The 16391-nt window shown below is 50.2% G+C and overlaps 1 protein-coding gene across 2 annotated transcripts in view; it reads right to left on the bottom strand.

The window, feature by feature from the left end:
• Positions 1-16391, bottom strand: part of myripb (myosin VIIA and Rab interacting protein b) — a 139002-nt gene that overhangs the window by 88614 nt on the left and 33997 nt on the right. For both annotated transcript variants that reach the window (XM_055653892.1, XM_055653899.1), the window contains exon 3: positions 1182-1403. In XM_055653892.1, coding sequence (XP_055509867.1) covers positions 1182-1403 — 222 coding nt within the window. The remainder of the gene's footprint in view (positions 1-1181; positions 1404-16391) is intronic.

Raw genomic sequence — 16391 nt, 5'->3', positions numbered from 1 at the left:
TAAAGCAGTATAAATAATGTTGCAAGATGGTCATCCTGTTAATTGATGATTGGTCAAACTGTTAGGCCTTGGAGAAGTTGTTTGAATCTCAGGGCGCATGTTTCAATGTATGTTCTTGTTAGCTTCCTTTGAGAACTTTCTTTCTTATACAATGTTGGGCGAGTCCAGAACCAGGGGCCACAGTCTCAGAATAAAGGGGAGGCCATTTAAGACCGAGGTGAGAAAAAAAAAAAAAAAAATTCACCCAGAGAGTTATGAATTTATGGAATTCCCTGCCACAGAGGGCAGTGGAGGCCAAGTCATGGATGGATTTAAGAGAGAGTTAGATGGTGCTCTGGGGGCTAGTGGAATCAAGGGGTATGGGGAGAAGGCAGGCACAGGTTATTGATTGGGGACGATCAGCCATGATCACAATGAACGGCGGTGCTGGCTCGAAGGGCCGAATGGCCTCCTCCTGCACCTATTTTCTATATTAATGTATTGAGCTGTTATATTATTGGGTTAGGGAAATGTCTGTTATGTATGGGGTTGATCGATATCTGTAATTGGGTTATTAAGAGACCACCCCTTTGTGGTTCGGCCCCTCGAGGTCCTGGGACATATAAAGGTCCGCGATCACGAGGCTCAGGGTCGATCTTCTGGAAAAACACCTGGGACTGCGTGAATTTCTGGAGTGTCCCCCGAGGGCTCGAACAGGCCGACACGAGGATTGAACCCGCGGTGGGATATGTACAATAGTGGAACTGTTACGTGCTTTTGTTAAAATAAAATGTTGTTGATTTAAGTGCTTGATTCAGTGTTTTTTTACTGAAACTAGACTGGGGGGGGGAGCTAAGAAACGAGCAATTATCATGAGGATCCACTGTGTACAGGTGAGTGGGGAGGAGGGGCCACTGTGTACTGGTGAGTGGGGAGGAGGGGCCACTGTGTACAGGTAAATGGAGAGGAGGGGCCAATATGTACAGGTAAGTGGAGAGGAGGGGCCACTGTATACAGGTGAGTGGAGCGGAGGGGACACAGTGTACAGGTGTGTGGAGAGGAGGGGACACTGTGTACAGGTAAGTGGAGAGGAGGGGACACAGTGTACAGGCGTGTGGAGCGGCGGGGCCACTGTGTACAGGTGTGTGGAGAGGAGGGGACACAGTGTACAGGTGAGTGTGAGTGGAGAGGAGGGGACCTACCTGGCCTGGTGACACACTGTGCAGACCCACGCCTTGTCCTTCTTGCTGTAGGTGCCGCAGTCCCTGCAGACGTTGAACTTGCAGTCGCTGCAGGGGTGCTTGGCATTGAGGAGGAAGGTGAAGGCCCCGCAGCAGCGGATGCAGCAGTTCTCGTTGAACTTCTGCTGCTTGGACAGGATGGTCCTCTTGTTGCCCTCCTCGTTCAGCTTCTGCTTCAGCTCACTGCAAGACACAACCGCACAGCCATGGGGCCTACTATAGAGCACCGGCAACAGGCCCTTCGGCCCACATCTAGGGTTGCCAACTGTCCCGTATTAGCCGGGACATCCCGTATATTGGGCTAAATTGGTTTGTCCCGTATGGGACCGCCCTTGTCCCGTATTTGACCGCTACTACTCGGGTCGAGGGGACTGCCTGGGTCGGAGCGCTGTGTCCGGCCCCGCCTCACCCGCCCCCGACGTAGTGCAGCCCATGGAGTGCAGCAGCAGCAGCAGCAGCAGCGCCTCGCCCGTGGCCCCGTCGGTCGGTCGGCAGCCCGGCCAGCTGTCCGACCTTCGGACCTTCGCTTACCGCCGACACCACCACCTCCCCTCCTTCTCACGGCCGATCATCGGTTCGTGAGTTGGACGGGGCGCCGGACTTTGCGAGCCGCGCCCGGGCCAAAACACCTCAGCTGGCCCCACCGGCTGGGCTTTGTGTACAGTCCAGCACCCGGGGCCAACTCATCATTCACCCAGCCACGGCCGAGTCGGTCAACGGATGGCCATCGGGGAATTGGTCTCGTATTTTGACCTTTTGTCCCTTATTTGGGAACGAGAACGTTGGAGACACCAGCCGCAGTATCCATGCTGAACACCACGCCATAGACAAACTCTCACCTGCCCGCACGGGACCCAGTTACCTCTGTTCCAGATCGGTTTCATACAATACAGAACAGCACAGCACGACAACAGGCCCTTCGGCCCACAATGCCTGTGCTCAACAAAATGCCAAGTTAGTTACAAAAAAGCTGGTGTCACTCAGCGGGACAGGCGGCATCACTGGAGAGAAGGAATGGGCGACCTTTTGGGTCGAGACCCTTCTTCAGAGTCAGGGGGAAGAGGGAAACGAGAGACATAGATGGTGATGTAGAGAGATATAGGACAAATGAATGAAAGACATGCAAAAAAACCATGATAAAGGAAACAGGCCATTGCTAGTTGCCAGCTGAAAAAGAGTTACAGATAATGAGACAATGTGGTGCTGGCTCGAAGGGCCAAATGGCCTACTCCTGCACCTATTGTCTATTGAGACTCAAGACAACTATTAGACTAGAACAACGAGTTGGGTGGGGGAGAGGGAATGCCGGGGTTACTTGAAGTTAGAGAAATCAATATTGATACCACTGGGCTGAAGCTGCCCAAGCGAAATATGAGATGCTGTTCCTCCAATTTGCGTTTAGCCTCACTCTGACAATAGAGGAGGCCCAGGACAGAAAGGTCAGTGTGGGAATGGGAAGGGGAATTAAAGTGTCCGGCAGCCGGGAGATCAGGTTGGTTCAGGTGGGCTGAGCGAAGGTGTTCCGTGAAACGATCGCCCAGTCTGCGTTTGGTCTCACCGATGTATAAGGGTCCACATCTTGAACAACGGATACAGTAGATGGGGTTGGAGGAGGTGCAAGTCAACCTCTGCCACACCTGAAAGGACTGTCAGGGTCCCTGGACAGAGTCGAGGGAGGAGACATAGCGACAGGTGTTGTTGCATCTTCTGCGGTTGCAGGGGAAGATGTACACTGTACACTGTACACTGTACATAAACTGACAATGACAATTAAAATTGAATCGGAAGGTACCTGGGGGAGGGGTTTGATTTGGGTGGGAAGGGAGGAGTTAACCGGGGAGTTGCAGAGGGAACAGTCTCTGCGGAAAGCGGAAAGGGGTGGGGTTGGGAAGATGAGATCAGTTAAACTGATCGCACCTGCCTGCACGTGATCCATATCTCTCCATTCCAGAGCGGTTCCATGGACATTAGTAATAAACAACACAGTACCAGATCAGGCCCTTCGGCCCACCGGGTCCGCGCTGACCAGCGATCACCCCGTACACTAACACTATCCTACACACACTAGGGACAATTTACACATACACCAAGCCAATTAACCTACAAACCTGTACGTCTTTGGATAGAAGATTCCAGCTTGGTTACATAAGAACAGCATAAGATCAGGCCCTTCGGCCCAAAATGTCCGTGCTGTACATGATGCCAAGACCAACTCTCCTCTGCCTGCACGTGATCCATGTCCCTCCATCCCCTGCATATCCATGTGCCGATCCAAAAGCCTCTTAAACACCACTATCGTATCTGCCTCCACCACCACCCCTGGCAGCGCGTTCCAGGCACCCACCACCCTCGACAGGTTAATGGGCCTGTCCCACTTATGTGACTTTTTCGGCGACTGCCGGCACCCACCATAGTTCGTTGCAGGCCGCTGAAAAATTTCAACAAGCTGAAAATCCAGCGGCGACCAGACAGACGCTACGACTCTTTGGGCGACTGAGGAGACGACTCACGGCCGTACAGGCAACACCCTGGTGACATGTCGCGGGGGAGAAGCCTGTATGGTCGTGAGTAGTTGCCCAAAGAGTCGTACCTTGTTCTGGTCGCCGCTTTCGTTGACCTACAATGATCTACGACGGGTGCTGGCAGTCGCCGAAAAAGTCGCGCAAGTCGGACAGGCCCATGAAGCTAACTTGTTTTCTGAAGAATGGCCTTGAACCGAAATGTCATCTATCGATGCTCTCTCCAGGCGTAGGTTCATTATTGTCACGTGTACCGAGGTACAGTGAAAAGCTCTGTTGTGCATGCAGTCGAGTCGGATCAGATAATACTACACATAAATACAATCAGGTCAAACTCCAGTACAATAGGTAGAGCAAAGGGGAAGATACAGAGTGCAGAATATAGTTCTCAGCATTGTAGCGCATCAGTTCCAGAGACAAAGTCCAATGTCCGCAATGGGGTAGAGGTGAACCGGACAGTACTCTAGCTTATGGAAGGACCGTTCAGAAGCCTGATAACAGAGGGGAAGAAGCTGTTCCCTGTAATGTATTCACACATATTCATGCTTATCTTAATGAGTTGGTGCTGTATATAAGCAGGGAATGTTGGGTAAGAAATACTCTCTCATGATCCAGGCAGCCTGTGTGTAAGTTGTTATTCATTCTGCCATCCGAAATAACAAAATTGGCGACAAGGGTGGGAAATAATCCTTTAAATACAGTGCAGGACTGTTTTGCAACACGCAGTATTGTTTAACAGATTAAACAATAAATACGGAGTTGTGTCGCAGTTGTTTGCGAGCTGGACTCGAGAGGCCGCAGATCCTTCTATGCAGGGGACTGTAGTTTAAAACAGCAGCTGTACAAATCGGGGAGAGTTTGTCAGGCTACCTCTATGTTGTGTCTACATGGCAAGATGCCATCCTTGGGAGATTTTTAAAAAAAATCAAGTTCCTTAAGCTGAATAGCCTTTGTACAGGTACATTTTAGGTGAATTGTTACACCAGAACAGACAGGAATTCAGGGTTTTTGAACGGACTTTAAAAAAAAAAGAGAACTACACGATGGCGGCATCCGCGGGCTACATCGGAAACCTTGGCACTTTTGACAAGAGTAGAGAGCCTTTAAGCTCCTATATGGAGAGAGGGAACATGTTTTTCACGGCAAACGGAGATTAGTGGTGAAGGAGAGATAGTGACTGAAACAGATAAGGCTGTTTGCGAACGCACAAAAGCGATTCTGCTCACGGAGATCGGTCCTGAAGCGTACGGCACACTCGTGAATCTCCTTGCGCCCACAAAGACAAAAGACGTGCCATTCAATGACATTATGAAGGAGCACTTCAATCCAAAGCCTCTGCAAATTGCAGAAAGCTGGCATTTTGGCTGACATCAAGTATGCAGATGATACAACGGTGATTGGCCTCATCAGCAACAACGATGAGCTGGCCTACAGGGAGGAGGTCCAGCACTTAGCAGCATGGTGCGCTGACAACAACCTGGCCCTTAACTCCAAGAAGACCAAGGAGCTCATTGTAGACTTCAGGAAGTCCAGAGGCGGCACGCACACCCCCATCCACATTAACGGGACGGAGGTGGAACGTGTTTCTAGCTTCAGGTTCCTGGGAGTCAACATCTCCGATGACCTCTCTTGGACCCACAATACCTCTACTCTGATCAAGAAGGCTCATCAGCGTCTCTTCTTCCTGAGGAGACTGAAGAAGGTCCATCTGTCTCCTCAGATCCTGGTGAACTTCTACCGCTGCACCATCGAGAGCATCCTTACCAACTGCATTACAGTATGGTATGGCAACTGCTCTGTCTCCGACCGGAAGGCATTGCAGAGGGTGGTGAAAATTGCCCAACGCATCACCGGTTGAGTCTGTCCAAAGCAAGCGCTGTCTGCGGAGGGCGCTCAGCATCGCCAAGGACTGCTCTCACCCCAACCATGGACCGTTTACCCTCCTACCATCCGGGAGGCGCTACAGGTCTCTCCGTTGCCGAACCAGCAGGTCGAGGAACAGCTTCTTTCCGGCGGCTGTCACTCTACTAAACAACGTACCTCGGTGACTGCCAATCACACACACCCCCCCCCCACCCCCCCCCATCACCCCCCCCCCACGGACACTTATTATTTTTTTAATTCAAATTGTTTGCTATGTCGCTCTTCCAGGGAGATGCTAAATGCATTTCGTTGTCTCTGTACTGTACACTGACAATGACAATTATACTTGAATCTGAATCTGAATCGGATTTTGGCACTAGAAACCAGAAGCAGAATGAGACAATCAATGAGTACATTGTTGCCTTGAAAAACTTAACTTTGCACTGTAACTTTGGAACCTTTCTCGGACACGCACTACGCAACAGATTTGTTTGTGGTCTAGTGGATGAACAATTTCAGTCCAAACACTCCAGGTCTCACATTCGAGAAAGCAAGCAAGATTGCTACCACAATAGAGATGGCATCAAAGAATGCTCGTGAGTTTCGCCCACCACGGACTGCAGTGGCCGTTTAGTCACAAGGCAGTGCCTATGGCCTAACCAATAGGCGCTAAACCAAAACCAAAGTATGGCGGGGAGCCAAGTTCAGCCAGTTGTTACCGTTGCAATGGTCATCACTCATCCCAATTTTGTCAGTTCAAAATGGCCAAGTGCTATAACTGCCAGAAGAAAGAAAGGCCACATCGCCTCAGCATGTCGGGCAAGCTTAAAACAGGAAACCAACAATCTGCGGGAATCAAGCAACAACACCAGAGAGGAGTTCACAACTTGGAGATGAACCGAGATGGAAATGACCTTGGGTTGTACACCATTTATGCAACCAACATCGATAAGCCTAAAACCAGCCAAGGCAAGGACTTTCGAACTAAACTATTGATCATTTATCAATAGTTTAGTTCGAAAGTCCTTGCCTTGGCTGGTTTTAGGCTTATCGATGTTGGTTGCATAAATGGTGTACAACAGTTAATCGATATGTGTATTGACACGGCAGCAGATTGTTTGGTCATGAACAGAGACCCGTATGAAACAAAGTTCCCACATATATCATTGTTTGAGAGTAAGGTCAAACTGAGAACCTACTCGGGTGAAGTTGTGTAGACTTGTGGACAAATGAACTGTAAAGTTCAGCATAATGGTCAGTCAGTAACACTGCCCATCATAGTGGCCAGCTACAGAAATAAACCAACCCTCCTTGGAAAGGATTGGCCGAGTAGAATAGAGTTAGACTGGAAGAACATTTTCAGCATCAATTTGTCTAAATCACGTCTTGAAATCGTCATCAGTAAACATGCAAACATTTTTGCTGACATTTACAAGAGAATAACAGGGTACTCTGCACACATTCGACTTAAGTAAGATGTGAGCCCTGTGTATTGTCGACCAAGACCTGTACCATATGCACTAAAGCAACAAGTGGAAGTAGAACTCGACAGTATGAAAATCCAAAAATCCAAAAATGTTGGAATTAAATCTTTGAAATCTTTACAAAATTATTTAAAATAAAACTGAAACCGAACGCAGAATTAATTATTTTTGCAACGATGGAAGCCAGCTTTGAGCTGACTCCATTCCAAAAGAGCTTTCTTAATTACGGCTTAATAACGGCAAAAAAAAACTTATACTTAAATTCTGGAAAAACGCTCCCGCACCAACGATAAAAATGTGGATTTCAAATATGTCCCAAATGTTACACCTGGAAGACATGAGATTCCTCCTAGCAGGCAAAGCAGAAAAGATCTGGTCTCCATTTATCGACTTATTACAAATATAGGGTGCAACACAACTTTGAAAATAAATGGTTTCAGGACCTGGTGAGGGGTGTGTAAAGATACGAAGTAGGTATATCCCTTTTATCTTACTTTTCCTGCTTATATCTTTTGTTCTCTATTTTTCCTCTCTTGATCACTCTTTCACGCACTTACTATCCTATCTAACTCTCTCTACTTTCATTCTTTTTAAGGTTTAAAATAAGAAGTGGTACAGGAAATGTATTATGTTATTTTTGGCTTATATCGCTGTACTGTACATTACTTCTAATAAATAAAAATTTTTTTTTTTAAAATAACTCGACAGGTTAGAACGTAATGGAGTACTCGTGAGGACAGAGCAGAGTAACTGGGCAACACCAATGTGGCTGTACCCAAGGCTGACAAAACTGTTCGACTATGTGGTGATTCCAAAGTCACAATCAATGGTGGATGATGAACAATATCCGTTACCAGCCTCGCAAGATCTGTACGCAGAACTTAGCGGAGCAAGAGTCCTCACTAAACTGGATTTGTCTCACACTTACGCCCAACTCAATGTCGACAAGGAAAGTCAGCGGTACTTGACTATCAACACACATAAGGGCTTGTATTCATATACAAAGCTGCCCTATGGTGTGAAATCCTCCCCAAAATGTTTCCAGTCTGTCATGGGCCAAATAATACAAGGCATTCCACACTGTGTGTGTAACCAGGATGAACTATTGATATTCACAGAGGGCATGATAGAACATCTGGAAATCCTCAATGTCCAATGTCAAACTGCGACAAAGTAAATGTGCATTTGTGCAGTCAGAGGTGGTCTACCTTGGACTCAATGTAGACGCCAACAGACTTCACCCTGTGAAGGCGAAAGTTGCAGCAATAGTGAATGCTCCAAAACCCAACCATGTGTCATTCCTTGGGATGGTGCAGTTCTATGCACGATTCCTTCCAGATTTAGCAACTGTGCTAAAGCCACTACTTTATCTGCTACAAAAAGATGTGAAATGGACGTGGGGAAAGGAACAGCAACGTGCATATGACATCTGCAAAGAAAACTTACTATCTAAATGGCATCAAGTTGGGAAAAGGGGAAGTACAAGTTTTGGTCCCCTAATTTGAGGAAGGACATTCTTGCTATTGAGGGAGTGCAGCGCAAGTTAATTCCCGGGATGGCGGGACTGTCATATGCTGAGAGAATGGAGCAGCTGGGCTTGTACACCCTGGAGTTTAGAAGGATGAGAGGGCATCTCATTGAAACATATAAGGTTGTTAAGGGTTTGGAAACGCTAGAGGCAGGAAACATGTTCCCGATGTTGGGAGAGTCCAGAACCAGGGGCCACAGTTTAAGAATAAGGAGGAAGCCATTTAGAACAGAGACGAGGAAAAACTTTTTCACACAGAGAGTGGTGAATGTGGAATTCTCCGCCTCAGAGGGCGGTGGAGGCGGGTTCTCTGGATGCTTTCAAGAGAGAGATAGATACAGCTCTTAAAAATAGCAGTCAGGGGATATGGGGAGTAGGCAGGAACGGGGTACTGATTGGGAACGATCAGCCATGATCACATTGAATGGCGGTGCTGGCTCGGAGGGCCGAATGGCCTACTCCTGCACCTATTGTCTATTGACTTTATGCACCTCTATGAGACCACCCCTCATCAATAGATAGGGTGGGGTGGGAAGATTGCAGCCTTCACGTGATCTGCCCTGTTGAAATGCAATCAACCCGGTGTACACAATGAAATACCGGTAGGCGGCGCGACTCTCGTCAGCAGCGGCCTCTGCAGCCCGTCCGCGTTTTTATTATTTTTTGTCTATGTTTATATGTAGTTTTTGTTATTTTTTGTTGGGGTGTGTGTGTGGGGGGGGGGTGGGGGTGGGGTGGGAGGGAGGGGGCAACTTTTAATCTCTCCCTGCACTGGAGACCTGACCTTTTCTTGTCGGGTCTCCGTTGTCGTTGGGGCTGCAATGAGGAGCGGCCTCCAACAGAAGAAGACCGGGGACTCTGGTGCCGACTACTCACCTCACCGTCGCGGAGCTGGCCGAGTCCAGAGCGGGTGGAGCAGTGGTGGAGCGCTGCTGCTGCTGCTGCTGCTGCTGATTCGGAGGCTGCAACTGCGGGTCTGCGGACGGGCACCGGGAGCCCGCGGGTCCCTGGAGGGAGACCGCTTTTCAGGGCTCCTGCAATGGCGACTTCTCCCGCCCGAGTTGCGGGGTCGAAGAGCTCCTGGAGCGGGGCCTAACATCACCGCCCCGCGCGGCTTGGAATGGCCGCGGGACTCTGCGAGCGCCCGCCGGGGGCTCCAACATCAAGACCCGGTGTGCGACCTTGCATCACCCGGCGTGGCTTTAATGGCCGCGGGACAATCGCCATCGCCAGCCGGGGGCTTTGACTTTGACTCTGACATCGGGGGGGGGGAGAGTGCAGTGGAGAGTTAAGTTTTTTTTGGCCTTCCATCACAGCAATGTGATGGATGTTTATGTAAAATGTAAATTATGTTGTGTCTGGGGTCTATTTGTTTGTAATGTATGGCTGCAGAAACGGCATTTTGTTTGGACCTCAAGGGGTCCAAATGACAATTAAATTGACTCTTGACTCTCTATGATCAAATATTGTCCTACAACTTTAGGCTGCGCACACTATATGCAAGAAGAATAGATAGGGTAAATGCAGTTTTTCTTTACCCTAAACCTGGGGTAAAAAAAACCTGTGCGTGGAAACAGGTCCCTTCAGCCCAAGCTGAATCAAGGATCACCCCTGCACACTAGTTGTATCCTGCACCTGGCGAGTGATAGGTGGATACACGTGGAGGTGGGGGGGTTGGCAGATGGGTGGAGTAAATAACAAAGGCTGGAGGTGAGGTGGCGACCAAAGGGCGTCAGATACGGGGAGAGGAGGAGGAGTGTAATGCAAGGCTGGAGGGTGGAAGAGGGCAGGATAGAGGGAATGTGGGACTGGGCGGTGGGAGAGGAGTGTATGGGGGTGGGGGAAGGATCAGGGTGACTGGGGGACAGGGGGAATGGAAGGGGGTTGGGGATTAGGGTATCTTCTCCCCACCCCCCCCCTCCTCCTGCCTCTCCCCCCCTCCCCCTCCTTCACCCTCCTTCCCCACCTCTCCCCATCCAGCACCCACCACCACTCCCTCCCCCTGCCTCTCCCTCCCTCCCCCACCTGCCCCCCCCTCCCATTCCCCCACCTCTTCTCCCACCCCCCTCCCCCTCCCCCTGCCTCTCCCTCCCTCCCCCACCTGCCCCCCTCCCATTCCCCCACCTCTTCTCCTACCCACCCCCCCCTGCCTCTCCCTCCCTCCCTCCCCCTCCACCACCTGCCCCCCCCCCCTCCCATTCCCCCACCTCTTCTCTACTACCCACCCCCCCTGCCTCTCCCTCCCTCCCCCTCCACCACCTGCCCCCCCTCCCATTCCCCCACCTCTTCTCCCCCACCCCCCTCCCCCCTCCCCCTGCCTCTCCCTCCCTCCCCCACCTGCCCCCCTCCCATTCCCCCACCTCTTCTCCCCACCCACCCCCCCCCTGCCTCTCCCTCCCTCCCCCTCCACCACCTGCCCCCCTCCCATTCCCCCACCTCTTCCCCCCCCTCCTTCCGTCCACCACCTCTCCCCCCACCCCTTGCCCTCTCCCCCCACTTCTTCCTGCCCCCATGCCCCCCCTCCAATCCCATCCCCCTCTCCCCACACCTATCTAAAGACAGAGCAATGGAGGTTTGTACCAAGCAACAAATAAAAGCCACTTGGACAGATATTTGGTGTCACACCCCTCCCATGTTGGCTTTCATAGCAAGAGGATTTGAGTATAGGAGCAGGGAGGTTCTACTGCAGTTGTATAGGGTCTTGGTGAGACCACACCTGGAGTATTGCGTGCAGTTTTGGTCTCCAAATCTGAGGAAGGACATTATTGCCATAGAGGGAGTGCAGAGAAGGTTCACCAGACTGATTCCTGGGATGTCAGGACTGTCTTATGAAGAAAGACTGGATAGACTTGGTTTATACTCTCTAGAGTTTAGGAGATTGAGAGGGGATCTTATAGAAACTTACAAAATTCTTAAGGGGTTGGACAGGCTAGATGCAGGAAGATTGTTTCCGATGTTGGGGAAGTCCAGGACAAGGGGTCACAGCTTAAGGATAAGGGGGAAATCCTTTAAAACCGAGATGAGGAGAACTTTTTTCACACAGAGAGTGGTGAATCTCTGGAACTCTGCCACAGAGGGTAGTTGAGGCCAGTTCATTGGCTATATTTAAGAGGGAGTTAGATGTGGCCCTTGTGGCCAAGGGGATCAGAGGGTATGGAGAGAAGGCAGGTACGGGATACTGAGTTGGATGATCAGCCATGATCATATTAAATGGCGGTGCAGGCTCGAAGGGCCGAATGGCCTACTCCTGCACCTAATTTCTATGTTTCTATGTTTCTATGTTTCCCCCCCTCGACCCGCCCACTCCCCCCTCTCCCCTGACAAGTCTCCCATGCGATCCTGGACTTTCTTGCCATTATAAATAAACTATTTCAGGTGAGTTCACCCTTCAGTGAGTGTCAGTGTGGTCGATGGATATGACCGGTTTGGAGGGAGATGGGCCAAACGCAGGTAGGTGGGACTAGTGTAGACGGGACATGTTGGTCGGCATGGGCAAGTTGGGCCGAAGGGCCTGTTTCCACGCTGTATGACTGATTCTAAGGTGCTTCCAAACATTAAATCTTATAGAGGTGTACAAAATCATGAGAGGAATAGATCGGATAGACGCACAGAGTCTCTTGCCCAGAGTAGGGGAAATCGAGAACCAGAGGACATAGGTTCAAGGTGAGGGGGAAAAGATTTAAAAGGAACCTTAGGGGTAACATTTTCACACAGACAGTGGTGGGAGTATGGAACGAGCTGACGGAGGAGGTAGTTGAAGCAGCAACATTTAGACAATAGACTATAGGTGCAGGAGTAGGCCATTCGGCCCTTCGAGACGGGTACGTGGATAGGACAGGTTTAATTTTCACACAGAGAGTGGTGAATCTCTGGAACTCTCTGCCACAGAGGGTAGTCGAGGCCAGTTCATTGGCTATATTTAAGAGGGAGTTAAATGTGGCCCTTGTGGCTAAGGAGATCAGGGGGTATGGAGAGAAGGCAGGTACAGGATACTGAGTTGGATGATCAGCCATGATCATATTGAATGGCGGTGCAGGCTCGAAGGGCCGAATGGCCTACTCCTGCACCTAATTTCTATGTTTCTATGTCTATGTTTCTAATGTATGAATTAATGAATGTTTATTGGTCAAGTATTCACATACAAGGAATTTGCCTTGGTGCTCCGCCCGCTCGTGACAACACTACATACAGTGCACAGTAAGCAATGACACATAAAACATTAAACATTAATAATAAAACATTATTGATTGAAAGTGTGAATTAAATAAAATACCAGAGCAAAAGAGGTTGAGAGGGATGTGGGCCATACGCAGGCAGGTGGGGCTAGTGTCGATGGGACATGTTGGTCGCTGTGGGCAAGTTGGGCCGAAGGGCCTGTTTTCCGCGCGGTATGGCGCCCAGGCATGTCCATGCATTAATGGAGAGAGGTTTGCGATTTCCATTAATTTGAAGAGCATGACTCACTCTCCCAGCAGATGCCCGTCGATGTTATTCTAAACACATTCCTCTCATGACTCACTGCATTGATAAATTGTGTGCAACCCTGACACTCCAATTCATGCTGCAGCGTCACTGTATCGTTTCACAATGAACAGGAGCAGGCGTGGGAACATGATGCCGCAAGGAGATGATACGATCGCACCCAACCCCATCTCGGCCTTCCATAGAACACCACGCTCACAACATTGAGAAAGGATCACTGCCAAGTTTTTGTTTTGAATTGAATTGACAGATACAGCATTGAAACAACTGATACCGACCATCGATCACGTGCGCGCACTAGTTTTGGTTTGGAGATACAGCGCGGAAACAGGCCCATTCGGCCCACCGAGTCCGCGCCGACCAGCGATCCCCGCACACTAACACCATCCTACACACACTAGGGACGATTTACATCTCTACCAAGCCAATTAACCTATAAACCTCCAATGTCACAACAAATAATCCTCCATCATTTCCGCCACCTCCAACGCGACCCCACCACTCGCCACATCTTCCCATCTCCCCCCCTGTCTGCTTTCCGCAGAGACCGCTCCCTCCGTAACTCCCTTGATCAATTCGTCCCTTCACACCCATACCACCCTCTCCCCGGGCACTTTCCGTTGCAACCGCAAGAGATGCTACACTTGTCGCTTTACCTCCCCCCACTTGACTCCATTCAAGGACCCAAACAGTCGTTCCAGGTGCAACAGAGGTTTACCTGCACCTCCTCCAACCTCATCTATTGCATCCACTGCTCTAGGTGTCAGCTGCTCTACATCGGTGAGACCAAGCGTAGGCTTGGCGATCGCTTCGCCCAACACCTCCGCACAGTTCGCAATAACCAACCTGATCTCCCGGTGGCTTAGCACTTCAACTCACCCTCCCATTCCGAACCCGACCTTTCTGTCCTGGGCCTCCTCCATGGCCAGAGTGAGGACCACCGTAAATTGGAGGAGCAGCACCTCATATTCCGCTTGGGCAGTCTGCACCCCAGCGGTATGAACATTGACTTCTCCAATTTCAGGTAGTCCTCACTGTCTCCTTCCCTTCTCAACTCTCCCTCAGCCCTCTGGCTCTTCCTTTCTTCCTCCTCCACCTCCAACCCCACATGAGTCTGAAGAAGGATTTTGGCCCGAAACGTTGCCTATTTCCTTCGCTCCGTAGATGCTGCCGCACCCGCTGAGTTTCTCCAGCATTTTTGTCAACCTACAAACCTACACGTCTTTGGAGTTTGGGAGGAAACGGAGCACCCAGAAAAAACCCACGCAGGGCGCGGCGAGAACACACAAACTCCGTACAGGCAGCACCGGTAGTCAGGATGGAACCCGGGTCTCTGGTGTTGTGAGGCTGTAACTCCTCCGCTGCACCACCGTGCCACCGTTAGTTCTATGCTATCGCACTTTCTCATCCACCCCCTGAAATCACGAGGTCGCAAAGAGTCTTTTTTCAAAAGATTTGTGGAATCGAGAAGTAGAGGGCATAGGTTTAAGGAGAGAGTCCGTACCTCACCGTTTGTCTCCTATGTTCCAAGATGCACCATCGAGAGCAGGCACTCCCCACCATTGTAGATGTAGCCCAGTCCATCACACAGACCACACTCCCCACCATTGTAGATGTAGCCCAGTCCTTCACACAGACCACACTCCCCACCATTGTAGATGTAGCCCAGTCCATCACACAGACCACACTCCCCACCATTGTAGATGTAGCCCAGTCCATCACACAGACCACACTCCCCACCATAGTAGATATAGCCCAGTCCATCACACGGACCACACTCCCCACCATTGTAAACATAGAACATAGAGACATAGAAATTAGGTGCAGGAGTAGGCCATTCGGTCCTTCGAGCCTGCACCACAATTCAATATGATCATGGCTGATCATCCAACTCAGTATCCCTTACCTGCCTTCTCTCCATACCTCCTGATCCCCTTAGCCACAAGGGCCACATCTAACTCCCTCTTAAATATAGCCAATGAACTGGCCTCAACTACCCTCTGTGGCAGAGAGTTCCAGAGATTCACCACTCTCCGTGTGAAAAAAGTTCTTCTCATCTCGGTTTTAAAGGGTTTCCCCCTTATCCTTAAGCTGTGACCCGTTGTCCTGGACTTCCCCAAAATCTTCCTGCATCTAGCCTGTCCAACCCCTTAAGAATTTTGTAAGTTTCTATAATATCCCCTCTCAATCTTCTAAATTGTCGATGTAGCCCAGTCCACCACACGGACCACACTCCCCACCATTGTAGATGTAGCCCAGTCCATCACACAGACCACACTCCCCACCATTGTAGATGTAGCCCAGTCCATCACACAGACCACACTCCCCACCATTGTAGATGTAGCCCAGTCCACCACACGGACCACACTCCCCACCATCGACTCCATCTACACTTCACGCTGCCTCGGGAAAGCAGCCGACACAATCAAAGACTCGTCCCTGTCCCACCCGGGTCATTCCTTCTTCTCCCCGCTCCCGTCCGGCAGAAGGTACAGAAGCTTGAAAGCGCGCACCACCAGACTCAGGAACAGCTTCTTCCCCTCTCAAGGTTCAACATCAATAGCTTATACTTACATGCTTCACCAGACCAACCAACATTTACCCAATTGAGCAGATTCAACTTTTGGCACGTGCACATGCAAGGAAACACAGAGATAAGCAACAGAGTAACATCGCCGAAACAGGCCCTTCGGCCCAACTTGTCCATTCCAATCAAGGTGCCAACCAAAGTTGAGTATAGGAGCAAGGCGGCATTCTGCAGTTGTACAGGGCCCTGATGAGACCACACCTGGAGTATTGTGTGCAGTTCTGGTCTCCACATTTGAGAAAGGACATTCTTACTATTGAGAGAGTGCAGCGCAGGTTTACAAGGTTAATTTGCAGGATGACGGGACTGTCATATATTGATAGAATGGAGCGGCTGGGCTTGTACACTCTGGAGTTTAGAAGGATGAGAGAGGATTTCATTGAAACATTATAAAGGGATTGTGCACGCTAGAGGCAGGAAACATGTTCCCAATGTTGGGGGAGTCCAGAACCAGGGGCCACAGTTTAAGAATAAGGAGTAAGCCATTTGGAACGGAGATGAGGAAACACTTTTTCACCCAGAGAGTTGGGAGTCTGTGGAATTCTCTGCCTCAGAGGGTGGTGGAGGCCAATATGGATGCTTTCAAGAGAGAGTTAGATAGAGTGCTTAAAGATAGCGGAGTCAGGGGATATGGGGAGAAGGCAGGAATGGGGTACTGATTGAGGATGATCAGCCATGACCACAGTGAATGGCGGTGCTGGCTCGAAG

This window comes from Leucoraja erinacea, chromosome 2 (assembly GCF_028641065.1).
Source record: "Leucoraja erinacea ecotype New England chromosome 2, Leri_hhj_1, whole genome shotgun sequence".
NCBI classification, from domain to species: Eukaryota; Metazoa; Chordata; class Chondrichthyes; order Rajiformes; family Rajidae; genus Leucoraja; species Leucoraja erinaceus.
The sequence above is the reverse complement of the archived record's forward strand: the minus strand, read 5'-3'. Positions and strand labels throughout refer to the sequence as shown.